The sequence below is a fragment of the Nycticebus coucang genome, chromosome 2 (assembly GCF_027406575.1).
Source record: "Nycticebus coucang isolate mNycCou1 chromosome 2, mNycCou1.pri, whole genome shotgun sequence".
Taxonomy (NCBI): Eukaryota; Metazoa; Chordata; class Mammalia; order Primates; family Lorisidae; genus Nycticebus; species Nycticebus coucang.
In genome coordinates this window covers 156,286,699-156,311,289 of record NC_069781.1, presented here as the reverse complement: position 1 = coordinate 156,311,289, position 24,591 = coordinate 156,286,699, and the positions used below count along the sequence as shown (strand labels likewise).

General features: G+C 53.6%; 1 protein-coding gene across 11 annotated transcripts in view; it reads right to left on the bottom strand.

Moving 5' to 3' along the window:
- Window positions 1-894: 894 nt before the first annotated feature.
- Window positions 895-24,591, bottom strand: part of ADGRG1 (adhesion G protein-coupled receptor G1) — a 41,992-nt gene continuing 18,295 nt past the window's right edge. For 6 of the 11 annotated variants that reach the window (XM_053602627.1, XM_053602618.1, XM_053602646.1 and 3 more), the window contains 13 exons: window positions 15,964-16,062; window positions 14,971-15,390; window positions 13,282-13,414; window positions 12,544-12,691; window positions 11,875-12,006; window positions 11,432-11,548; window positions 11,168-11,213; window positions 10,826-10,929; window positions 9,913-10,031; window positions 7,762-8,048; window positions 6,483-6,591; window positions 5,391-5,659; window positions 895-2,729 (listed from right to left, as the gene is read on the bottom strand). In XM_053602627.1, coding sequence (XP_053458602.1) covers window positions 2,599-2,729; window positions 5,391-5,659; window positions 6,483-6,591; window positions 7,762-8,048; window positions 9,913-10,031; window positions 10,826-10,929; window positions 11,168-11,213; window positions 11,432-11,548; window positions 11,875-12,006; window positions 12,544-12,691; window positions 13,282-13,414; window positions 14,971-15,390; window positions 15,964-16,027 — 2,079 coding nt within the window. In that variant the 5' untranslated portion in view covers window positions 16,028-16,062 and the 3' untranslated portion in view covers window positions 895-2,598. Of the gene's footprint in view, window positions 2,730-5,390; window positions 5,660-6,482; window positions 6,592-7,761; window positions 8,049-9,912; window positions 10,032-10,825; window positions 10,930-11,167; window positions 11,214-11,431; window positions 11,549-11,874; window positions 12,007-12,543; window positions 12,692-13,281; window positions 13,415-14,970; window positions 15,391-15,963; window positions 16,063-17,004; window positions 17,166-20,548; window positions 20,826-21,280; window positions 21,415-23,340; window positions 23,939-24,591 lie in introns of those variants that run through there. The other 5 variants (XM_053602637.1, XM_053602660.1, XM_053602634.1 and 2 more) reach the window with 5 other exon arrangements.

The following is a 24,591-nucleotide window of genomic DNA, read 5'->3' as shown; positions in this document are numbered from 1 at the left end:
GGTCTCTGCAGGTCCCCAGAAGGCACTGCCATCTAGTCCTGCCTGCCATTCAGGCCTCACACTCATGTTGCCCAACCAGAGACCAGAGCCTCTTCCCTTGCTTGGGCTCTGCCCAGGGGAGGAGGGAGGAGGCCACCGAGGAGGAGAGAGAGCTCTGCTGAGGCCGGGGGCAGGACTGAGTTAGACTGCCCTAGAACTTTACACCTCCACAAGGCAGCAATGACCCAATCTGGCTACTCCCAATGAGGGTAGGGAACAGACCCCTACTGGATCTGCCCCACCTGGGGCACAGGATGGGGAGGAGCAATTTGGTAGAACAAGGGTGAAGGCAGAGAGGAGAGACCTACTGATTACACGTATCACAGCACCAGGAGGGGACTGGATTCAGCCCTCAAATGTTACATTTTGGCCAGAAAGTTTTTTGGATTCACCCAAATTTTAGAATCAGGAGATTTCACACCATAATCTGGATTTCTTATTTCTTATTTTAAAAAAAGAAATGGGCCCTCATCCCTGCAAAGCAGTGACCAGCTGGAGCTGATGAGCAGCCACCGGCTCTGGATTCTCCAGTTCACCTCAGACTCCACCTCTCCCCACTGTCCCCCCAACTGAACAACAAGTTGCCTTTGAACCTCCATCTATCCTGGTTGATAAGACTTACAGAAATTGATTTTTTTTCCCCCATAGGTAGCCCTCTTCTCTCATTCATGTTTTCTGATTGGCCCGGAGCTGTTTGTATCCGTGACTCTTTTAACAGAAGCATGGGAAAGAGTTCAGAAGGAAATGCAACAAAATGCTTATACGGGTTAGGTCAGCAGTCCACAACCTGTGAATCATGACCCACAGGAACTGTGTTAAAGGGCCGGGGCATTAAGAAGGTTGAGAACCACTGGGTTAGGTGATAACGCAGCTGATTTTTATTTTTCTTCTTAATATTTTTCTACAGTCTCCAAATTTTCTACAATGAACATATACTTCTATTTAACATCAAAAGACAAATGAATTGGTATTTAAAAAGAACATCCTCAGCCAGGCGCTATGGCTCACGCCTGTAATCCCAGCATTGTGGAAAGATCACTTGAGCTCAGGAGTTTGAGACTAGCCTGAGCAAGAACAAGACACCATAATAGAAAATAGAAAATTTAGCTAGGTGTTGTGGCATGCGACTATAGTCCCATAGTCCCAGCTACTTGGGAGGCTGAGGCAGGAGGATCACTTGAGCCTTGGAACTTGAGGCTGTAGTGAGCTATGATGACACCACTGCTCTCTACCCAGGGCAACAGAGCAAGGCTCTAGCTAAGAACAAAAAGAACATCCTTCTACATCTTTAAGGCTGAGATCAAGATCAAATGCTACCTCCTACAGGAAGTCTTCCTGGATTCCCAGACAGGAATGACGGCTCTCTGATCCTGTGCCTGGAGCTCCAGGAGCTCTTGCCTCATGGGTACCCACACACTAGACTGAGGGTTCATAGCAGGAGTGACCAGTTCTGGCCATTGTTTGCCTATCACCTAGCATAGATTGGTGATTATCTATTGCCTGCTTTTTGGACAGAATTAATCATGATAGGCAGCCATTTGTGTCTATAGCCATTTGCAGGGATTCAGAGAGGACCCTTAGGAGAGAGCATCAGGCTCTAAGCCAGTGTCACCAGAAGAGGTAGGTCTCAGACTGTGGAGTGCTGGGATAGAAACAAACTGAGACCACCACGGTCCACAGTTCTTGCCAGAAGATGGCTTTGGGAGAGGCTGACAGCCCCTCTGAGGTGTGTGCTTGGCTATGGTGAGCAAGGGTGACGCAGCTCAGAGAGAGCCCAGATGGAAAGGTGGACCCTGCCTAGCACACGCGTCTGTAGTAAGCCTGAGTCAGGGCAGGTCAAGGCCTGGGCAGTAGATGACAGTTTACGGCAGGCACCAGAAAGCTCTTGGGAACCACTACCCGAAAGACAGCATTGGAATTGGTGGCCCCAGGCTGGGGGTGAAGGACAGGGAAGGCCCCAGGAGAGGAGGAGAGAAGTCTGGGGGGCTGATTGATAGAGAGGGCCCTGGGCTCAGAGGCAAGCCCACAGCTCTTGCCCCAGGGAGAGGGCCTATCCTCCTCCGGGCTCTGACCCCCAAGCTCTGCTGCAAGTCCCATGTGCCCTAGGCACCACCTTCAAGTGAAAATGACAGGAACTACAGTGTCTGCAGGGCCCAGGGACAGAGCAGCTATAGCCACATATCTGTTCTGGGCAGGGGCACAAGGCTAAAGATGTGACAGACCTCCAAGACCTGAGGCCTGACCCCCAGCAATGAGGGCTGGGCCCAGGGTAGTGAGGAAAGACCCAGGTTAGGACAACTGTGGGACAGTCTCACAGTCAGCATGGTGGCACACTCCTGAGTCCCTTGGGAGCTACACTTGAGAGCTGAGCAGCCTCCAAGTCCAATTCATAAGGCCCAGCCTGGGAGTCCAGCCGCCATCATGACAGCTCCATTCCTGCAAGGTACTTGGGCTTTCTCGAGTCTCGGACTGCCAAGGGCAGGGTCCGGCTGCGGGAAGTGCAGGCAGAGTGAGCCGAGGCCGTGTCTGCTTCCTCAAGCCGGGCAGGTGGGCTGGTGCCTAGATGCGGCTGGATGAGGTGCTGGCTGAGCTGATGGGAAGCCTGGCACTGTCTGAGCTACTCTTCAGAGGGGAGGGGCCGCCCCGGGCCTGCAGCCGCATGAACCAGTACCAGAGGAAGATGAGGAAGCCTGTGGGCAGCAAGGGCACGTGCTGAGCAGGTGGGCAGCTCTTGCTTCCCCGCCCCCCAGAGCAACCTTGTCTCAGATCCGCCTGCCACCTCTGCCAGACACTCACATGACCCAGGAAGCCTGCCGTGTGCTGGGCACTGTGCTGCAGCCTTGCCTGTACTCTCTCAGTGTCCTCAGAGGTCAGTCCTATTCGTTACTATTCTGTCTTTTTAGAAAACTGAGACCCAGGTGTGGGGACTTGGCTGAGCTGGAGGGGCAAATGGAGGTGAACAGACTCTTTCCAGAGCCACCCATTTAAGCACTGGGCAGTGTGCTGTCCCTACAGGTCATACCACTGACTTCTCAATAGCTCAAATACCCCTTCATTTCATAGCTGAGAAAATGAAGAGTCAAAAGTGAAATAACTAGAATATAGTAACATTTACACACACAGCCCCCCACTTCTGTTCTATGGTGACCTGTGTGGGAGGCTGGCCTTTCAACCCCATGTACACAGATAGAAGTGTACACAGACATAGATGCACACAGCTTCATTTCATAGCTGAGAAAATGAAGAGTCAAAAGTGAAATAACTAGAATATGGTAACATTTATACACACAGCCCCCCACTTCTGTTCTATGGTGACCTGTGTGGGAGGCTGGCCTTTCAACCCCATGTGAGCCCCCAGGCCTGGCCATGCAACTCTCCTCCCCACTCAGCACAGTGTGGCAGGGGGGGATCTATGTGTGCACCTATGTCTGTGTGCACCTGTGAATGTATACACCTATATCTGTGTGTATCTATTTCTGTGTGCACCTATGTCTGTGTGAGCCTGTGTGTGTGTGCATGGGTCTGTGTGCACCTGTGTCTGTGTGCACCTATGTCTGTGTACACCTGTATTTGTGTGCACCTGTGTATATGTGCACCTGTATCTGTGTGCACCTGTGCATGTGCACCTGTGTCTGTATGCACCTGTATCTGTGTGCACCTATGTCTGTGTGCACCTGTGCATATGTGCACACCTGTGTCTGTGTGCACCTGTGAATGTATACACCTATGTCCGTGTGTACCTATTTCTGTCTGCACCTATGTCTGTGTGAGCCTGTGTGTGTGTGCACCTGTGTCTGTGTGCACCTATGTCTGTGTACACCTGTGTCTGTGTGCATCTGTATTTGTGTGCACCTGTGTATATGTGCACCTGTATCTGTGTGCACTGTGTGTGCACACCTGTGTGCACCTGTATCTGTGTGCACCTGTGCACATGTGTACCTGTGTGTGCACCTGTGCGTGTGTGCACCTATGTCTGTGTGCACCTATATCTGTGTGCACCTATGTCTGTGTGCGTCTGCATCTATGTCTGTGTACACCTCTATCTGTGTGCACCTGTGCATATGTGCACCTGTGTCTGTGCGCACCTGTGCATGTGAGCACCTGTGTCTGTGTGTACCTGTGTGTGCACCGATGCATGTGTGCACCTGTGTCTGCCTGTGTCTGTGTGAACCTGTGCATGTGTATGTTTGAATGAGTGTAGGAGGCAGGGGTGCACAGCTGCAGGTAAAGCAGGAAGGGACCCCTGTGGCATCAAGCCAGGCCCAGGTGCTCCTTGCCCTCTGCCTCTCATTCATTACCATTTGGCCGCAGTCCTCACTGTTCTTCTGACCCATGACCTTCATGACCTTGTACTGACCTTAGGACCACTGCTCTTGCTTTTCCCTCTGCCTGGAGCTCTCTTCCCCTAGACCAGAGCTCCTCCACCTATAATGCACACATCAGTCCCCTGGGCATTTGTGAAAATGCAGATTCTGATTTACCAAGTCTAGTGTGAGCCAGGTGTGGTGTTTCTTTCTTTCTTTCTTTCTTTCTTTTTTTTTTTGAGATAGAGCCTCAAGCCGTTGCCCCGGGTAGAGTGCTGTGGCATCACAGCTCCCAGCAACCTCCAAGTCCTGGGCTTAAGCGATTTTCTTGCCTCAGCCTCCCAAGTAGCTGGGACTACAGGTGCCTGTCACAACGCCCAGCCATTTTTTTGGTTGTAGTTGTCGTTGCTGTTTGTCAGGCCTGGGCTGGATTCGAATCCACCAGCTCTGATGTATGTGGTTGGCCCCTTAGCCACTTGAGCTACAGGTGCCGAGCCAGAAGCAGTGTTTCTAACAATCTCCCAATGCTGCTGCTGCTGTTCCGTGGACCACCACTGGAGTAATGAGACCCCCTAGAGCTCTCCATGGCTGGAACTTCCTGTTGTCCTCACATGTCTACTATACAAGGAAGCCTCCTTTATTGGCCATCCTAGAGTGCCCCCAGCTCAGCCCAGGACCTATCAGCACACTGCCTACTTCACGTCCCTGCTCTTTGAGGTTACCTTGGAGTAACCTTGAGGTTACCTGTGTGCTTTCTTACTCACACCCAGTCTCCCCAGCTAGAACTGAGCTCCACAAGATCAAAGCTCATGCCCAGCTAAGATCAAAGCTCAGGCCCAGCCCCAAGGCTTAGCATAAGTCCTGCACATAGCAGGTGCTCAATAAAGACTTGTCAGCTGTGGTCTGGATGCCCCCATTTTATGAACAGGAAGACCAGGGTCCAGAGAAGGGAAGGCTTCAGGTTTCTTGGGTCATTTCTTCCTTGCCTTGTGCTACACAGATGGACGCCCTGTCTGTGCCAGGGGGCGTGGTGTTCTTCATACCTACCTTGGAAGGAGGTGATGATGCTGAAGAGGTAGAGGACAACAAGCTGGAAAGTGCCAGAAGCAAAAGAGAAGAAGACTAAGGCCCAGGGCAGACCAAGGACCAGACTGAGGCCCAGAAGCGTCAGCACATGAGACCACTTTTGGGTATGTGGGCGCAGCCGCAGAATCTGCACCACCATTGTGCCCAGCATGGCCATGTTGAACAGAAACACCAAGCTGAAGAGGCCCAGGTTGGTGATGTAGCTGACCAAGGAGTCCCGGATCCAGCACCTGTGGACAAGGACGTGTGGGCTTAGCATACAGCCAGGCTGGGGCAGCATTTCCTGGGCCACTGCAGTTGTCACCAGATTTGTTTTCAAGATTACGTATTGTTTATGGCAAGGGCTGCTTGTTTTCTATAGTACTGATGTAATGTTTAAAAAAATACATTTAAATGAACAAGTCAAATTATTTAAATAAAAATATCAAGTAAATAATACAGATGGTATCTAAAGTCAAAAATCACTGGGTCATGATGTGAAGGGTTGAAAATTTCAAAACAGTGAGCTAATGGCGAGGATTCCTTCCCAGACTAGAGTTCAGAGGAACCCTAGCTCCTGTCTAGGTTCAGAAGGATAAGCAGGGCCACTGCCAGCCTGCGCAAATTAGGCATATGGAAAAGGACTAGATTTCAGCTCCACTCGTTCCCTGTCTTTGAGCAATGCACTGACACCCACTATGGCCAAGAGTGTGTCCCTTCTCTGAGCTTTAGTGTTTTCATCTGAATGAGGAGACAGAGGAGGGCAGCAAAGGAACACAGTGGGGCTTCTCTGCTCCAGTTCATACCGCCATTCACAAACAAGGAAATTGAGGTTCAGAGAAGGGCCAGAAGCTATACAAGGTCACCTGGAGAGTGACTAGCAGATCTGGGTCATTTCTCCCTCTCCATGACCTCCACGACCCTTAGACCACTGCTCCAGCCACTGCCAAGCCAATATTTCAGGGGACTGGAACCTAGGTGGCTCCTGGCCAGCATGCCCTGGACTTGGGCTGCTCTCTGACCTCCACACCCGGAGGTTGACATTCCTGTCCCCACACACACATAGCCACTCACATGGAAGGGTAGATGACACTCTCAGGAGTCTTGCGCACAGCCAGAATGATGGGGCCGTAGTTGTCTATGTCCACCAGTGCCACCAGTGTCACCAGGAAGACGGGGAAGCCTGAGGAAGCAAAGTTTACAGTGCTTTCCCCCACCCTCTGAGGGCTGCCCATTCCCTGGCCTGAGGCAGGGCTGGAGGGTGAGGCCCCCTCTCAGGCCTGGGCTCCTTCTGAATTCCAGCTGGGTTCTGCATAGGGGGAATTCACCTCTTCTAAAGTCGCCCTGGCCCCCATCACCATCCTGGTGGCCCCCAACAAAAAGGTCTGCAGCTCCCTGCTGAGAAGCCATGTTACAGGAGAGATGGGAAGGGCAAAAGCGCTGCCCTGAGGGTCTGTCTACATTAGGCCTTGACCTCATCCATTAGGTAGAGGTTGAAGGCTGGGGGTGGGGGCTGTTCACTGTCAAACACCTGGGTCCTGACACAGCCAGCTCTGAAGGCATTTCACGTGAACAAAGAGTTAACGAAGGAGGAGAAACACAGGAGGAGTGGCAGGTTGGGGTTAGGGACATGTGGAGCTAGGGGGTCTGTGCAATGTCCAAAAAAGACTGGTGCGAGCGTCCCTGGGCTCTGGGTCTGACATGAGAGGTCTGGGCTATAGGTGAATGGACTGTTGTTGACCAAGAGTAAAATGCCAAAACCACAGGGAATCTGTTACCTGAGGTTCAGGAGGCTTCCCAGGTAGGGCCACTGCCAGCCTGAGTAAATTAGGTGAGTGGAGGAAGACTGGATTTCAGCCCCATTGACCTCCCAGGGAGGTGCCTTTGAGTAAATACCCTGTTTCCACGAAAATAAGACAGTGTCTTATTTTAAGGTGTGCTCCCAAAGATGTGCTAGGTCTTATTTTCAGGGGATGTCTTATCTTTCCTGTAAGTAGGTCTTATTTTCAGAGGATGTCTTATTTTTGGGGTAACAGGTAGTGCACAACCTGCACGTCCATAGGCGGCCCACAAATCCCACTTTTAATGGGATTAATGTGATTGATATGGAGAATGGAAGTGTTTCTTAGGGACAGGGGTCATCACTTCATCTTTCTAAGGGGGACCTTGATCCAGCCAAGCTGAGGGACACCTAAGCATGAGTGGGGGCAGCAGTGGGGGAGCCAGAGAGATTGGTGGAGAAGCAGACAATGTACCCACATTTTGACAGAGTCAGGTGGGAGAGGAGAGGCTGGGGGGCCCACTAATACTCCGATCCTGTGCCAGGAAGAGACCCTCACCCCACCTCACTTACCCCAGCCCACAACGCTCAGCTTGAGCAGGTAGCCAGGGACGTAGGTGCCAAAGACCTCGACCACAAGGCGGTAGAGGTTGTAGCCCTCGAGGCCCATCCAGGAGAGGCAGGCGAGCAGGGAGAAGTGCAGGAGGATGGCACTGGTGTGGCAGGCAGCCCTGGAGCCCATCAGCGCCACTGGCTCGCTGAGTAGGAAGCTCACGTCCAGCAGGAAGACGGCCAGCAGCAGGTTCATGTGCACCTTGATGGTGTAGTCCCGAGGCTTTCTCCTGCATGGCAGGGGCACACTGAGGGGCCAGCGTGGGAAGGCAGAGTGGAGTGTGCCCGCATCTCCAGGAGGCCTTCTCAGACTCCTTTCCACCACCTCTAACAAGCACCCCCATGCACACACCAGCATATGTACCCACCACACACACACACCGCCACACACAGGCACTACCACACCCGCACCATCATGCACACACACCACCACACACACTCACCATCACACACACCCCTGCCCATTCCCCTGGGTACACGTGACACAGCTGCAGCTGGGCTGCTCCCCGCTTCCCTCCGTGCACCACCAGATGCCCAGCACCCATATGCACATTTAACAGAAGCTTGAGCCAGGTGAAGTGAGCAAGACGAATCAGCCATCACAATAAACTAGATACTCCCCAGGCTGCAGAGGAAAGACTATGGCGTTGTTGCTATTTTGGAGAATCTGTGCCATGCGTGTTCTGTGTCTGCCTGTCTGCACCATGCTGCGACTGTGGGTCTGTGTGGGGTGTGTACAGCTGTCTACTTAAGGGTTTGCAAGTTGGTGTGTGAACATCCCACCCCTGCCCTAGGACTCTAGGTGGCCCCAGAGGGTGCAGCAGAATCCATAGGCCCCTGTGTTGCTGTCCCGGATTCCACCCCAACCCCACCCCTGACTTGTGGTACTGTCTTGGACTGATCCCTTCCCCGAGACTCTCAGTTTACCCATTGTGCAGTGGGCAGGAGGTTCCTCCCTCTTAGGGTTGGGATGAAAGTTACCCTGATGCAAAGCCTCTGGCATAGGTAAGATCCTCTGTTCCTGGCTTGGTGACTGTAGCTCAGCGGCTAGGGCACCAGCCACATACACCAGAGCTGGCGGGTTTGAATCCAGCCCAGGCCTGCCAAACAACAATGACAACTACAACCAAAAAAAAAAAAAAAATAGCTGGGCATTGTGGTACACACCTGTAGTTCCAGCTGAGGCAAGAGAATTGCTTAAGCCCAAGGGTTTGAAGTTGCTGTGAGCTGTGACGCCACAGCACTCTACCCAGAGCAATAACTTGAGATTCTGTCTCCAAAAAAAAAAGGATCCTCTGTTCCTGTGTCCTTGAGCAAGTTGGGGATCAATTAAGTGTTAGGAGGCTTCTGCCCCTGCCCCAGCCTTCTACTGAGCCCATCAGCTGTCCCTCATCACTGTCACCAACTTAGCCCCGTGTGCACAGCTGTAGGCACAAAACAGCCATATGTGCACACTCCTGCACACAGCTCCACCCTCCCTGACTCCTGATCAAAGAGTGAGGACACCCCAGTGTCCCCCAGAACTAAGGACGACTCCCCTCTACCCAAACAAGCCCAGGGCCTAACTGCAAGTAGACCCCAATTTAGGCCACGTCACACACTGACAAGCTGACGACCTCTGCTGCTTCCTGCTCTGTGACCTCAGTCAAGTCACTTACCCTCTCTGAGCGCTCTTTCATAGGACCTTTGTGAGGATGGCTCAAGCTCACACTTGAAAGCACTTAGAACAATGGCACATGGGCAGCTCGATGTGGGTGTTACCCATTGTCATTACCATCACCCTTATATTATTATGTGCATCCAGTGGTCTCCAGTGTGCTATTCAAAGGCAGAAATATAGGTTCTCATGTGAACTCTCCCGATTGTAAATGCTGGTAATTACTTAAAGCATGTAGGTGCTGTGTTACCCAAAAAGCTCCGATCTGAGGAGGAAATGTGGCCCTCAAAGGTCAGTGGACTGGACTGCACCCCTGTAGCTCCCCACCATGAACACATGCTAGTGTCAGTCAGGAGGGCCAAGCTCTGGGGCAGGGCTCCATGGCGGCGGGGTCCTGGCCGGGGGTTCAGAAGGAGGTCATCCCTCCCCTCGCACCGCCCCTCCCCAAGCCTCACCTGGAGCAGAGGTAGGCAGCGATGGTGAGGACGCAGGCCAGGGCAGAGATGACACAGCCCACATAGGAGAGGACACTCAGGTAGTGCTTGTGTACAGCGTCCACCTCCACAGAGGAGACCTGGGCCCAGGAGACAGAGCAGGGCTGGCCTCCACGTCCCCAGCTCAGCCTGAGGGTTTGTCCTACACGAGGGACTAACCAGTGGTCCCTGCTGGGTCCTGGGAAACTATGAACACCCTCTCCCAGCTGAGCAGAATGTGGCCCCATGAATGCATTTTTCTGGAGGGGAGCTTGTCTGCAGTTTTCGTCACATTCTCAAATGGCCCCTTGACCCACAAAAGCCAAGAATCCTCCACCAGAGAACCTCTTTTCTGGCCTGGCATTAATTACCTGTAACATTCAATGGGTTTCCTGTGAAGGGGTGAGCTTCCCATACCCAGGGGTGTTCAAGCCACACCTGGACATCCACAAGGAGAATCCTAAGATTCTGGGAGCATGAACCTGGGACACAGGCCTCTGAAATCTAGGAGGCAGTGAAGCCCCCCTCAGGGACCTCTGTACTGGGCCTCAGTGTCCACTCAGGGGCTCATTAAAAACACTCTCCTGGCCCCAGCCCTGGGAAGTCAGACCCCCAGGTTAAGGGCCAGGAATCTGCATTTTTTATCTCACACCAAAATCTGGAAAAAAAAGCAAGGGCTTTGCAACCCAGCCTTTTCCCTTATTAGCTATGTGATCTGGGTTGAATTTCTTAACCTCTCTGAGCCTCTGTTTCCTCATTTATAAAATAAAAGACAAAAGAAGCTACTTTGGAAGGTTATTATGAGGAATAAATCACTCAGTATGCGCAAAGTGCCTGGCACAGAAGGAGAACTCAGCTTGCAGTGTGGCTGCAAGGTGGGAGGGGGACCACCCACCATCAGCACTGCAAAGTAGGTCAGGTGGTTGCAGAAGCAGGACGTCTGGGTTTCTCTCCTGATGGTCTCACACCCAGCACTGCTCCAACTCCCCGGGCTGCTCACTGAGGAGGGGACAGCACGGGGCTCTGATCAAGCCCAGACCCTAGGGCCTCATTCTGCCCATCTCCCCCACACACACACGACTGTGTCAGCTGGCAGATCCCTAGCCTGACAGCCCTCCCTCTTCAATGCCCACCTTTCTTCAGGGAGCCTTCCCTGATTAGCCTCAGCTCCTCCACTCTTCAGGGCCCCATTTCTTCTCCTGATACTTGCCCAGCCCAGAGACCCCTCCATACTCACATGTCGGGTCTTCAACCCAGAATACACATTGTAGACTCACATTCTTCTGTAGGGACAAGAAAGAAGGAGAGCGGATCCCATGACAGTCCACCCTTTTATGGACCAGGCAGAGGAAGTTTAGAACAATGTCAAGCCACCACCCATCCCATCTGGACCTGGCTGGCAGGTACCCTCCATCAGACCATCCTTTCATTAAAGGCTAGCAAGTTAGCAGAGGGAGGAAAGGAGGACCCTTGTCCCCATGGTTGGTTTGCTCACACTCACCGGCTGTGGCTGGTGCTGGAAGGTGAGCACCACAGGTTCTGAGAGGTTGGCTACTTTGGTGTTCTGCACGACAATACCCAAGACTTTTTCACCCAAGACTTGGCTAGAATTCTTGTCCTAGATATATGGATTGGGGGAGAAAGTAAGGAAGGGTATTCAGGGCTGAGAGGAAGGGCCCAGAAGTTTCCTAGAACTTGGCTTTGAGATGCTGACTTTTCCTCTGAACCAATTTTGCACAGGTAGTCATTTACACCATAGTGAGAAAAATACTCCTTAGACCTCTCACGGGAAGATCTGCACATTGTAGTTTAATTTCTGAGACTATAAGGAATGACTTTGACTTTTGGAAGAAGAAGCTCCACTGCATGCCTTCTTTCCATCTCTCTGTCAGACAAAAATTGCTTTCCCCCCAGAGGACATGAAAGTGAGGGAAGGCCTCATACCTGGAACAGGGCTTGGCTGCTAAAGTCTACCAGGAGGAGTCGTTTCTCCGCCTCTTCTCTGCGGCCTTTTGTCCTCTGGAAGAGCGTTCGGGGCAGCAGCACCGAGTACTCCAGGACCTCGCTCTGCGCCTCCTGCAGCCAGAGTCCCTCAGGGCTCACCCAAATGTAGTCCCCAGGCCCCACGTACACACGCTTCCCTCCCTGGATGCTACCACCTCTCAGCCCATCTCCTTCAGGAAGTCATGCCTGACTCACGACAGCCCTTCTCACCCTCCCCTCCTTAGCACCAGCTCTGGCTGGGGAGCCTTGCGGTTAGAGCCCAGGGAGCCTGGGGAGAACAGGCCAGGAGAACCACATGGTGTTCTGGAGCTTCAGGTGTCAACTCTGCCTATAGCAGCCTGGTGTGGTGGCCACACGCACAGAGTGGCGGCTCCCAGCTAACCAGCCCCACTCAAGGAGCAGTCTCAAGACAAGGGTGCACAGGCAGGCATTTTGGGATTGGTCTTCTGATCTCAGAGCAGGTTCCCCCCATTAACTGAGGAGGGTGATCCTGGGGCCTGGAACCTTCTCAGGAGGTGAGATACTGCACTGCAGGGAGTGCCCAGGGCTCCACCTCCCACCAGCCCCCATCCGGCCCACATCTGCTCCCTGCCTGAGCCTGGTCCTGACCTCTTGGTGGGAGTGGATGTGCAGATCCTGAAGGCTAGCTGTGGGCTGGAGCTTCCATACTGTGGCATTGATCCGATCCTCCTCGAAGGACACCATGTCCCCCGGGAATCTCACAGAGGTCAGCTTTGACTCCAGGCTGTGCAGCTGCCTGGCAGAGAGGAAAGAGTGGTGGGCGACTGCAGGGAGGGCATCCAGGCTGGTGGGGAGACTGAGGCAGAGAGGACAGGAGACGCAGGCAAATATATGGGGATGAGGTAAAGACAAAGAGAGGAGACAGGGGTCAAGGAGAAAAGAGAAAGCCAGCCAGCTGGAGTGGAGGAAGACAGGATGCTGGGGCCAGGAGCTCATGGGAAAGGGGGGAGACATGTGGGGTGGGGGCTCTCCTGGGACACAGCACACCAGTCTCAGGCCCAGTTCTGCCTACACTGACCCCGCTATGGCCATGGAGCAGCCCTACCCATCTCTGAGCCTCATCTGCTGAGCCCTGAATGGAGCAGTCACTTCTTCATTGGGGTGTGGGGAGGGTAGGGCACAGCTGTGTGGGGAGGATATTTGTTTTTTCTTCACGCAGACAGGCATGGGACGTGGCCTGGGGGCTGTATGTTAACTCCTCTGAGGAAATGGAAAGGCAGTCCAGGGAAGGCCTCCGGCTGGCCCCTACTCCAGCCCCCACCTTGCCCAGGTGTGGATCTACTTGCCGCCTCCCCTCCCCCTCACAACCCGGCCGGCCGTACTCACTGGCTGGCGGAGGTGACCGGGGGCTTCCTTGAGGTCTTCCTGGGGTGCTTCAGGAGCTGGCTGAGCAGCTGGAGGTCCTTCTTCAGCTCACACATGTCGGTGGAGGTGTTGTGAGAGGCCTTATGGGGAGGGTCTGGGAGAGGGAAGGACAGACCCACCCAAGGCTGTTTCAAGGTGCCAGGCCACACCTGTCATAGGCCATTGGACAAACTCAAGTGACTCTGCACGCTTCTATCCCCACTTTCCAAAGAGGAAACTGGGGCTCCAGGAAGTGGTATGGACTCATCCGAGGGTCACGCAGCCATGGGACCAGGGAGTAGGGGCTGTGTCTTAGAGAACTCCCAGCAACATCAGCCCCAGTCAGGTGAGGTTGGGCACGCCCTACCTACCGCCACCCCAGGGGCCCTTGGCTGCACACATAAAGCAGGGAAGGCCCATTCCACCACCCAGCCAGGCCTGCTTCAGGAACAACTCCACACCCCACCCCACCCGGTCCCGCTGCCCTGTCCCCAGGCCCGGGCCTCTCTGCCCAGGGTAACCTGCACTGGGGCTGTAGATTTGGGTGTCTCCAGGGATCAGATGAGACTCAGATGAGGTGGGAACCCTATACTCTGTGCCATCAAGGAAGACAGATCATGGGTAGGCCCTGAATTTATTACCCAGAAAGCCTGGATTTTACATGATTTGAACATCCTGGCTTTATTAAATAAACAGGCCAAGCAAGACCAGGGTAAATCTGTTCTTCAGGGATCCAATTTGCAACCCGGCCTGACTTTGTGCTCAATCTTCCCAGGTTAAAGGCAGAATCCCAGCCTTGGGGAGGGGAGCACCTCACTGACTGCCTGAACAACTCCCAGGCCAAGAGCCAGGCCATCCCCACTGCCCCCAGCATTTCCACAGGCCTAGATTTACTAACATATCAAGATGCTGTACCCTCACCCCTGGGAACCCTGGCCCAAACTTAAGGTGTCAGAAAAGAATCAAAACCCCGGGCAGCGCCTGTGGCTCAAAGGGGTAGGGCGCTGGTCCCATATGCTGGAGGTGGCGGGTTCAAACCCAGCCCCGGCCAAAAACCACAAAAAAAAAAAAAGAATCAAAACCCCTGAGCTAAGCCTCACATTCCTTCTGACCAAACTCCCCTCCCCACCCATTAGCGCTTAACAGGAGGCAGGGGCTCAATCAGCCTTGCTGCTTCCCTCACTTTGACCTCTCTTGCTCCCCTCTATCCCCTCCCCCCCCCACCCCCCCCACCCCCCGCCATCAGCTGCTGAATTCGAATCCTGGCTCCTCCATTTGCTACCTGTGCAACTTTGGGTACTTTCTCTGTGCCTCAGTTTCCTTCTCTGTGAAATGAGGATAAACAAGCTATGTTCAAGTGGATGAAGAATTCTTTCTGTGTCACAAGATCACCCAGTCCCATCTTCCCACCCTTCCTACTCCCAACCCTGTCCATGTCTTATCCGTCTTCACCTAGACCTCTTCACCCCCATCACTGCCCTCCCACAAAGCTTCCTGGAGCCCATCTTGGGTCACACTCCTCCCCTTCTCAGACGTCTTCAATGGCTCCCCACTGCCTGTGAACAAAGTCTGAGCTTCATGGCCTGATACTGAGAGCCCTGTCCACTTAGCATTTTGCCTTCCCTGCCCCCCTCTGTCCAAGCTCTTCCTTCTGCCTGGAAGTTGACTTACGGTGGAAGGAGAAGGTGAAGCTGGAAGCACTGGGCAGGCTGGTGTTCTGAGGCCTCCACCAGGAGCTGACAGAGGTGGCAAGCAGTGGGGGGCCCTGGGCCAGGCTCTCCTCATGCCTGAAGCAGAGCAGGTCTGAGGCTTGGCCACTCAGCAAGAAGTCATGCTTGCCATAACGAAGATGCAATTTCCCAGCATGTCGGTTCCAGTAGAGGCAGAAGTGGTAGAGGCCCCTGGGTTCAGGGAACAATTGGGAAGCATTTGGGGCTGCAGGGAAGGGGGCCTGGACTGTGAGGTCCCCCTCGGAGTTGTTGATGGAGATGTGCCGTTGTGGCGTCTGTTGATAATGGAGGCTGCTCTTCTGAGTCTGGTTCCGTTGGCCACAGAAGCGGAAGTCTTCCCGGGGGCCCCCACCATGGGCACCTGAGGAGGCAGAGGCTGCAGATGAGACTCTGTGGCAGGAGCCAGGCAGAGGCATGGGAGGGGACAGGTCCCGGGCTGAGAAAACGTGAGCCCAAGAGCCTGGGACCCACACACGTTCCAAGGGCCTACACCACCTCAAGGAGTTTACAAGTTTGTTAGTCTTTCCTACTCGAAATGACTGGCTTTAGAGTATGAAAAGAGAAAACTTAAAATAATAATTTCAAAGACAAAAAATACTTTTAACAGAAATAAAGTATTTAATGAGAAAACAGCTGCTATAGATGGTTGTGTAGGTTGTACACTGCACAAGGATGCTCTGGCTGCAAAGACGTGAGGGGCTGATACCCAGTCCATGTTCCCCACCCGCAGCTGTGCACAATGGAACTGCATCTGCCAGAGGAAGGGGTGCTATTTTCTTTGTTCCAGGATACCATCCACTAGCTGAGCTGTGCTTACAGGCCAATGCCTGCCTCAAAGGAGTCAGCTTGTGTATTGGCATTTTAACATGAGCCAGCACATGTGGGCATTTTAACATGAGTCCCAACAGCCCAAGGCACCCCAGGGAAAGCCTACCTTGGACCAGGAAGAGTGGAGTCAGCAGGAACAGCACTGTCTGCAGCAGCACTTGGGTAGCCATATTCGTCCCACCAAGTCAGACTAAGAAATCACCACCTAAAAGAGGACAGGGGTGTTAGCTGGGAGCCTGGACTGCATGAGGCAGGGAGGCAAATGTGGAAAAAGCCGTGGACCTGTCCAGAGCAGCCAGAATGTTCATCAAGAGGCAGTGGCTTGTCCAGAGCCTGGGAGTTCAAGTCCCAGCTCCACCTTTCACTTGCTGTGAGACCCTGTTTAAATTGTTCAATATGGAGCTAATAATAGCACCTCCCTCCTAGACCCAGAATTGCCAGGGTAATCTAGTCTAGAATCCAGTGGTGGGGTTGGAACCACAACCATCTTGTTCCTGCCAAACCTGGAGGAGATATAGAAAAAAGGAGGCTTTCAGGGTTCTCCCCAGCTACCTACCCACTCTGAGACCCAGCTCGGAGGATACCTCCTCCAGGAAGCTTTCCTTGACTCTGCCCCAGAGTCAGTCCCAGCCTCTGTTGGTTCCCACTACAGGCCAAAGCTCCTCTTAGGCAGTGCGGGATTGTGCATCTCTGCTCAATCAGCCAGGGAGTTCCTGTCCATCTCTGTGGACAGGGCTTGGTACACACAGGTTGCTGCACAAAGACTGTGGGTAGGGAGTGGACGAGCGAGGGAGCTGAAGGATCTGCAAGTCCATGGCGCCCTCTACAGGGATCAGAGGGGAAGGACGCCTCCCGGAATTACCACCAGGGGGAGCCAGAGCAGCTAATGGATGTGGGTCTCCGCTGCAGACTAGAAAGCTATATTGTCTAAATGGGGGGAGGCCCTCCACCTGGCACTGAGTGGGCTTCTCTGTCTCCCACCCCCACAGCCTCTGTTAGCTGAGTGTTTTCCATTTTCCAGCCTCTATGTTGACCCATCCCACCCCCACACCTGCATTAATTCTCTCTCCAACCCTGTGAAGTGGGCACTACTGTCAGTCAATTTCACGGATGTGCAAGCTGAGGCTTAAGAGGTTAAATGACTCACCAAAAGAAACGTTCTGGGGTCCAGGGGCTTTCCTTGCCTGTTCAGGACTGTAGTTCCTGGCAGGGAACCTGTGGGCCTGGCCCTCCCTGCTCCAGCTGGCTGTTTTGGAGCCAGGTATCCACAAACATAAGCAGGCAACCTCATCCTGTGGTGAGCTGCATCTGGCCACAGTGACAGATGCATTTATCTGCCACAAGCCAGACAAAGGGAGGCCTGGTAACCCAGAGGCATGCAAGAAGGCTGAGTTTGGGAGAAACTAAGGAGGCCCATCAGGAATTGGTGACTTTTGAACTGAATATTTGAGGGTACCATAAAAGGTAGGGGCATCCCAGGCAGGACCTGTCATCTCCTGGACCCATCCTTGCATGAATGAACATAGCCCTTTCAAGTGACAGTCAGGCCCCTGAGTCCCACCATGTCTAATCATAGGTCTAATGAGCTAATCATCTTGCCCTGGTGGCATCACAGAATCCCTTGAGAAGAAGGATGTGAAAGTGTTTTAGGGAAGGGACATCGTTTCCTAGGTTGCGATTTATAAGGTTTTTCTCTGTGTCCTCTCTCTGCAGTCTGATTCCTTTTGAAACTGCCTCCTGCCACCTCAGGCCACAAAAGGAAACCCAACATCCAGGGACATGTCCCTGCTGGACCCCTCCCCCCATCTCTTCTTTTTGCCAGTCTCTGTCGGTGGCCATCTCTAATCTTCAGTCCAAATGTCACCTTTTCCAGGGAGCCACTACTTTTCACTTGTAAACTTAAAGCTGAACCATCATCTTGGGAATTTGATTCAAATTTGCTATCTAAGACCCAAGAAGGCCAATGACTTCTTGAGGTCACACAGAAAGCAGGGGAGGAACTGGCCAGAATCCATGTCCCACTCTAGCCTATGACCTTCAAAGTGAGCCTCCACTGTTAGTAGATAAGGGTGCAGGACAGGGCAGAACCATGGGTCTGCACCAACCTTCCTGGATTTGCCCTTGAACATAAAGAAGAGGGACTAGGAGTGAACTCCCCATCACTGGAAGAGCACAAATGAAGTTTCCACGGAAGGGATTCAAACACACATACGGAATCTGACACTGACTCATTCTGACTCCACCCCTGCTGTTTGAACAGCCACTTTGAGGTGGACAACTCTGGCCCCATCAATGTTCTTGAGGTTTGAGGAGGAGGGGCTGCCTGGCTTCCTTTAATCCACCCTTAGTGGGGTAAAGCAAAGGGTGTCCAACCTATGGCCTAAGGGCTGCATGTAGATTACCGAAGGATGTTTTTCCTTATCTTTGGTGGTGGATATCACAAAAATCACAAAAATTATGCACGGATCTTTTTTTTTTTTTTGCACATCAGCTTTTGTTAGCATTTGTGTATTTAATGTGTGGCCTAAGATGAGTCTTCTTCTTTGAATGTGGTACGGAAGCCAATAGGTTGAACACCCCTGTGCCCCATGATGCTTGGGTTTGAATCCTGCCTCTTACCCTCACTAGTTGTGCGTCCTTGAACTACCTACCCCTCTCTAAGCCTCACTTTCCTCACCTGTGAAGAGGAATAAAAATCAAACCCACCCCACGAATTGAATGAATTGGGACCTCTCAATGGCTTAGAACAGGGCCATGAGCATGGCAGGCACCAAAAGTGGCAGCTAAATATTTCTATACCTTCTGACCACCTCATGCCTATTCCCAACTCAGCCACCTGGGCCTGTCACAGGCCCCTCCTCACCCTTCCTCCCCTGTCCATCCCTGCCCCCCAGCAGCCAGCTCACCCACCAGAGCACCTTGAGGGGAAATTCTTAGAACAGGAAGCTTCCTTTCTGGGAGTGCAATGGGAAGGCTGAAAATCCACTCAGAAAACTTCCCTCTTCACAGCCCCAGCCCTGAGGGTGTCCGAAGAGCCTTCTGTGGGGCAGGAGAGCTGGGCTGCTGACAGGAAGATTCCAACCCAGATTGGGCAGGGGGAGGGCACTGCCCTGCTTGTCTACTTAGCGCCTCCCTCATCCCCCACCATGCTGTCTGCCCACCTGAATACACACCTGCCTTCCACCCACCCCAAGGGTGCTGGGGATCTCTGGAGTTGTAGAATCTCAGAGCTGGGGGAACTCAATCATCAAGTACTCAGTACCAGCTGCAGGCTGGGCCCTTGTCCCACCTCACACAGCCTGGGACAGAGCCAGTGCCAATGAGAGTGGTGGGAAAAGGGGGCATTCTAGCAACATCACCACAATGACAGCATCCTAGCAGGGTCTGCATTATCACATCAAATCCTCAGAGCCACCCTGTCAGACGGGTCCTACTGTTTTACCATTTCACAGACAAAGAAACCGAGGCTGGGGATGGCTACCTATTCCAAGACCACATGAGGTGACGAGCCCTCCCCTCCTGGCAGAGCCAGTGTTGGTAAAGGTCCTAGGTCATACACCCACCCTGACTTTGGGATACCCCCAAGAGAAGGAGAGGAAAGTGAGGAGCAGAGTTCCAGCCTGAGAAAGAAGGGGCTGGAGCTGAGCCCCTCAGGAGCCTCCTGCCAGCTCCCCTTCCACAGCCTCCGCCCTTGACCTCAGGCCTTCCGTAAACACATAGAACAGAACAGACTGGCCCAGCCTGACACAATGGGGGCCACATGGTGGGGGCCCAGAGGGTTCAGCAGGGAGAAGGAGCAGCAGGACTGTCTGAGCAAGACCTCCCCACGCAGGGCTGCTCCAAGACAAGGGTTCCAGCTTCAGCTCGGGCCCAGCCCTGCCCCCTCCATGTGAGCAGGAGACCCTCGGCTCACTTTCTCCCGGTGGGCCTGAGTCACTTCCTCTACCATTCTGTGTGGAGCCTCGAGTCACCTCTAGCCCAGGCCAAGCTCCTGGAAAACCCATTTCCTCAGAGGATGGAGGTGGAAGTTGAGTGGACAGGACTTGGATGACTCTGAGGTTAACCTTCCTTGGGCAGGCACCTCTCTGCTACCACCAACCAGGAAGATGGCAGATCCGGTGCCCCTTCCTCTCCCTCCCTCCCTTCACAGTGGGCGCCCCTAAACCCAGGCCTCCACTTCCAGACTTGCTCATATTGCTGCCTGCCTGAGATGCCTTCCCCAGCCCTGTGACATTCCAACTCATCTTTGAGCTGGGCTGAGACATGCCCACTGCCCGTCCTGTGAAGCTGTTCCTAACCCTCCATCCCCCACCAGAATTAACCATATTCTTACCTGCCAACAGCCCACACTCAACACACTCCCATTGCCACAACGTGCTTAAATCAGAGCTGCCCACACCTGCTTGTGGGTCAGAGCTCCCCTACCCCAGAGTGTGCTAAAATGCAGATTCACAGGCCTAGCACAGCAAGGGGCTGATATGGCAGGTGAGGTGGAGCTCAGGAGCCTGATTTTAACAAGTACTCCTTTAATGCCATCATGAGCTTAGAAACCACAGTTTACAAGCTGGGATAGACATAAGGAGAGCTGGTCAGAGAGGGGTGGGGACCTGCCCCACATGCCTCAGCTACTAAATGGCAGGGCCTGGACTCAGGCCAGGGCAGCCTGCTTCCCGGCAGTGCCTCTTACTTACCCTGTGATGAGCCTGTGTCATGCCCCTCCGTGGTTGCCCCAGTATTTACAGGGGGCCAGGTACCTGGAAGGAGCCTCCTAATGTACATTGGGAGAAGGGAGGGCAAGGGTGGGAGGAACAGAGCCAAGCAGTGGGGAATAAGGAAGCTCCAAAGTCAGTCTCCAGGTTCAAGCCTGGTCTTGCCCATCTGGAGGCCTCCTCTAGGACCCTCGTTGGGAGAGCAGAAAGGGGAGGACCCAGGTCAACTTTCAGCCATTCTAGCCCCTATCCTCAGAGGTTCTCTGGTGGGCCACCCCCTGCAAGCCCCAGGCAGAGGGCCTTAGGAAGAAGGATCTGGCCTGGAGAGGGTGGGTAGGAATGAGCTCTCAAGAGTTTAAGCGTGCACGTGGATGTTCTTGCACATGCAAGAGTGTGTGTGCCCACGCATAGGCAGGTATGCAGGGGGCGAGGGGCAGAAAGTGAAAGCAGGCTGGGGGTGGGGCGGTTAGCTCAGGCTGGGGCAGGAGACAGGACCAGCCCAGACAGCAAAGGCTCTTGCAGGTGTTTCCTCCATGCTGGGTGGGGTGAAGGCTGAGAGGATCCTCCTTCCAGCGGTTTTCAAACTTTTTTATAAAAGTTAATCTTACTTGGGTACGCCATGTACCCAACAGCTCAAAGGGGATGTCCTGTCAGACCCAGGTGGGACCCAAGGCCAAACCCCGCTCCCAGCCCAGTCGCCCAGCCCCCCAGCACCTCCTTGGCTCCTGGGAACACAGCTTGAAAACACTGAACCTCTCTCTTCCCTCCACTCCCACTTAGGGTGATGAAGGCCAAGCTAGGTGACCACAGAGAGCTCTCTCCGAGAAGGGTGTTCTGGGATCTCTGGGGAAAGCAGAGTGACTTCAGGCTTCAGGAATTTTTCTACAATAAAGGAGGATAGAAATTAAGTGAGCTGCCTGCCTCCAGACGCTGGCAGATGCCCAGGCTGGCCTGCTCCCTGCCCGAGGGGAGGCTCAGATTCTTGTACCAGACCTGCTTGATCACCCCTGCCAGCACAGACCTCACTCCCCTGTGGCTTCTGGTCCAGCCAAGTCCTTGGGCCACAATTTCCCCTGCATGCCCAGATGGGCCCGGGCCCCATGGACAGACCAAGGGAGGAGAGAAGCAGGAGTTTTCCTTGTCAGCCTGGGAGGGAGGGAAGGGTTGCCCACATGAAGGGACTCTGCATCATAGCTGGTCACCCTGCAGCCTCCTTTATCTGAAACTGGGAATTTGAGTAAAAGCCTCAGAGAAGACAGCACACAGTCACCCAACCAGGGATGAGCCTGGCCTTGGGTGTTCCTACCTCCAAACCTTTGCACACGCTAGTCCTCCTCCCTGTGATGCCTGCCTGGTGACATGTCTGTTATAGTCCCAGGGCTCTGGGCCTCTCACATCTGTAGCCTCCCCAGCCCCATGTGTCTGGCAAGATATCAGATGGTGGGTGAGACTAGGCAGGGCTCCTCTGGTCCAGTGAAATGGACCCTGGAATCCACACAGGGAGGGAAAGAATCACAGCTTCCGTTAGTGCCTGGCCTCACGCAAAGCACTTTCCACAAATCTGCTGTTCAGTTCTCACAGTCACTATGTGAAGCAAATGCTATCAGCACGCCCACTTTAAAGCTAAGGAAACTGAAGCCCCCGAAAGACTGAGTGACGCCTGAGATCATGCAGCAAGCAAGTAGCCCAGCCGGGTCTCAAACCCAGCCTATGTCCACCAACCTCACAGGCCATGCTTCTAGCCTTGTGGTCTGTTGAGTTCCTTCCCTTGTCTGAGACTCAGTCTCTGCATCTTTACCATGAGGTAATTTGCCAAAGCACTTTCAAGGACCACTAGCTCCCAAATTAGAGAAACGCTGGTGTGTTCCACTTTCTCTTATACATTAGCATATCTGAGGCTCTGATAAGTCTTGCAGGAAGAAACACACAAAACTTGGTTGGGCACAGTTTCCAAGTCCCGTGTGATAGGGGATTCCTTTTTGCTTGAACATCTGTTATCAGCATGACAAGCAAACTCTCAGAAATCTTGACACCACACAAATAGAAGCCTACTAGCATCTCCAGCCCCCTCCTCCTCCCTGAACTATCCTCAAAGCCCTTAGTTAGCATGAGACAGGTTGCAGGAGCTACTTAGGTTCTAGTGTTCCCCGGGGCAATTTATCACCATCCCTGACACTTCCAGGCAAGAAATCCCCAGGGATCCTGGGACATAGGTCTATCCCACCTCCCTTTGGCAGGCAGCACCTGCTCATGGGGAAAGGGGCACTGCCAGGCCTGTCCCCAGGTGGCCATCCCATTAATAGCAGCTCAAGGAGCTAGGACAAAAAGAGAGAGAGAGAAACAGAGAAAATGAGGATACAAGAGCTTTTAGGAACTGAGAAGCAAAGCCTCTCCGGCATTGGGTTTTTTAGGAGCAGTCCCAGGACTCTGGTGCCAGACCTGTTTGGCTCATCTCCTGGGGCAGTCTGTAGCTAGGCAGTCTCAGAGCCAAGTCTCTACCTAGCCCCATCCGAGGAGCACCTGAGGCACACACCTGCCCAGGTAATACACATTTCTGGAACTGGGGTGGCAGGAGTTAGAGCCACAAAGTTGAGACCACCTCTGTGGCCAACTGCCCTGGAACCTTTAGGCCAGCCTGCCCCCTCTCTGGGCCTGTTTCTCCCTCTGTCAAGTGGGTGACTATGATCCCTGCCTTCTCTGCAGCCCAGGTCCCTCCAGGGCCCCATCAAAACCAAGCAGGCTTCAGCAGGCCCACAGGTAAGGGCAGGGCTTACCTCCAAGTGGACAGCAGAAGGAAAAGAGGATGCTGGGCTGTCTCCTCCATCCCGGCCAGACCTCTTCCCTCTCAAACCACAGCCCGACCTCAGCTGTCTGGTTCTGAAGTTCCCCTTCCCTATCTATGTTCCCATACTGCCCAAGGCCAGACTCACAAGGTCAGCACAGTTACCTCCTGCCTGTTTTCTGGGGGCTGCAGTTCAGCTACCCCAGGCCTGGCAAACTGCCCTTTGTTGGAATGTAGTACCCTTAGCATTTCCAAGGTCAGCCATCAACCCTCCCTTCCTTCTTTCCTCCTCCTCCAGGTTCCAAATCCCTGGCTGAGGGGAGGATGGTGCCCGCCACTACTAAGGCTAAGGGCCTGGACCAGGCTATGCCTGAGCCCCCTCTAGGGAAGGGGAGTAGAGGCACTGGCCAGATTCCACCCCAGCTCACTGAGCACCCAGCATCCTGGAGCTTCGAGGGCCCCCCAGCCCCTGTTCACACACCCCACATGCAGTGTATACACCACCTCCAGTGATGCAGCCAACGTTAACCAAGCTCTGAAAAGGCGAGACAGGATCCTAAGCTCTGCCACACGGTGACACGTTCAATCTTTCTTTTTTTTTTTTTTTGTAGAGACAGAGTCTCACTTTATGGCCCTCAGTAGAGTGCCGTGGCATCACGCAGCTCACAGCAACCTCCATCTCCTGGGCTTAAGCCATTCTCTTGCCTCAGCCTCCCGAGTAGCTGGGACTACAGGCGCCCGCCACAACGCCCGGCTATTTTTTGGTTGCAGTTTGGCCAGGGCCAGGTTTGAACCCGTCACCCTCGGTATATGGGGCCGGCGCCTTACCGACTGAGCCACAGGCGCCGCCCCACGTTCAATCTTTCTAAAAGCCTTGGAAACAAATGCCATCGTACCCATTTAACAAATAAGGACAGCAAGGCCCTGAGAGGCCCAGTCACCTGCCCAAGGCCACACAGCTCAGTGAAGGGTGGATGTGAACCAGGGCTGGCCCTGGAACCTAAGCTCTTGATTTTGAAGCCCGTTTCTCTCTTGAGCGTACAGTAAAAAAAATGCTTCCAAGAATGTGTTTCCATGGGATTAGCGGGACGCCATTCCTCCAAGGGCCCAGGTCAGGGGGGCTGTCAGCCCCACTCACCAGCTCTTCCACCCCTACACCTGCAGTCTTCCTCACGCACCGGAGCCTCCTTCCGATGTGTCTCAGAGGCTTGTCTGCGACCGTGGGGTGCAACCCAGGGAGGGG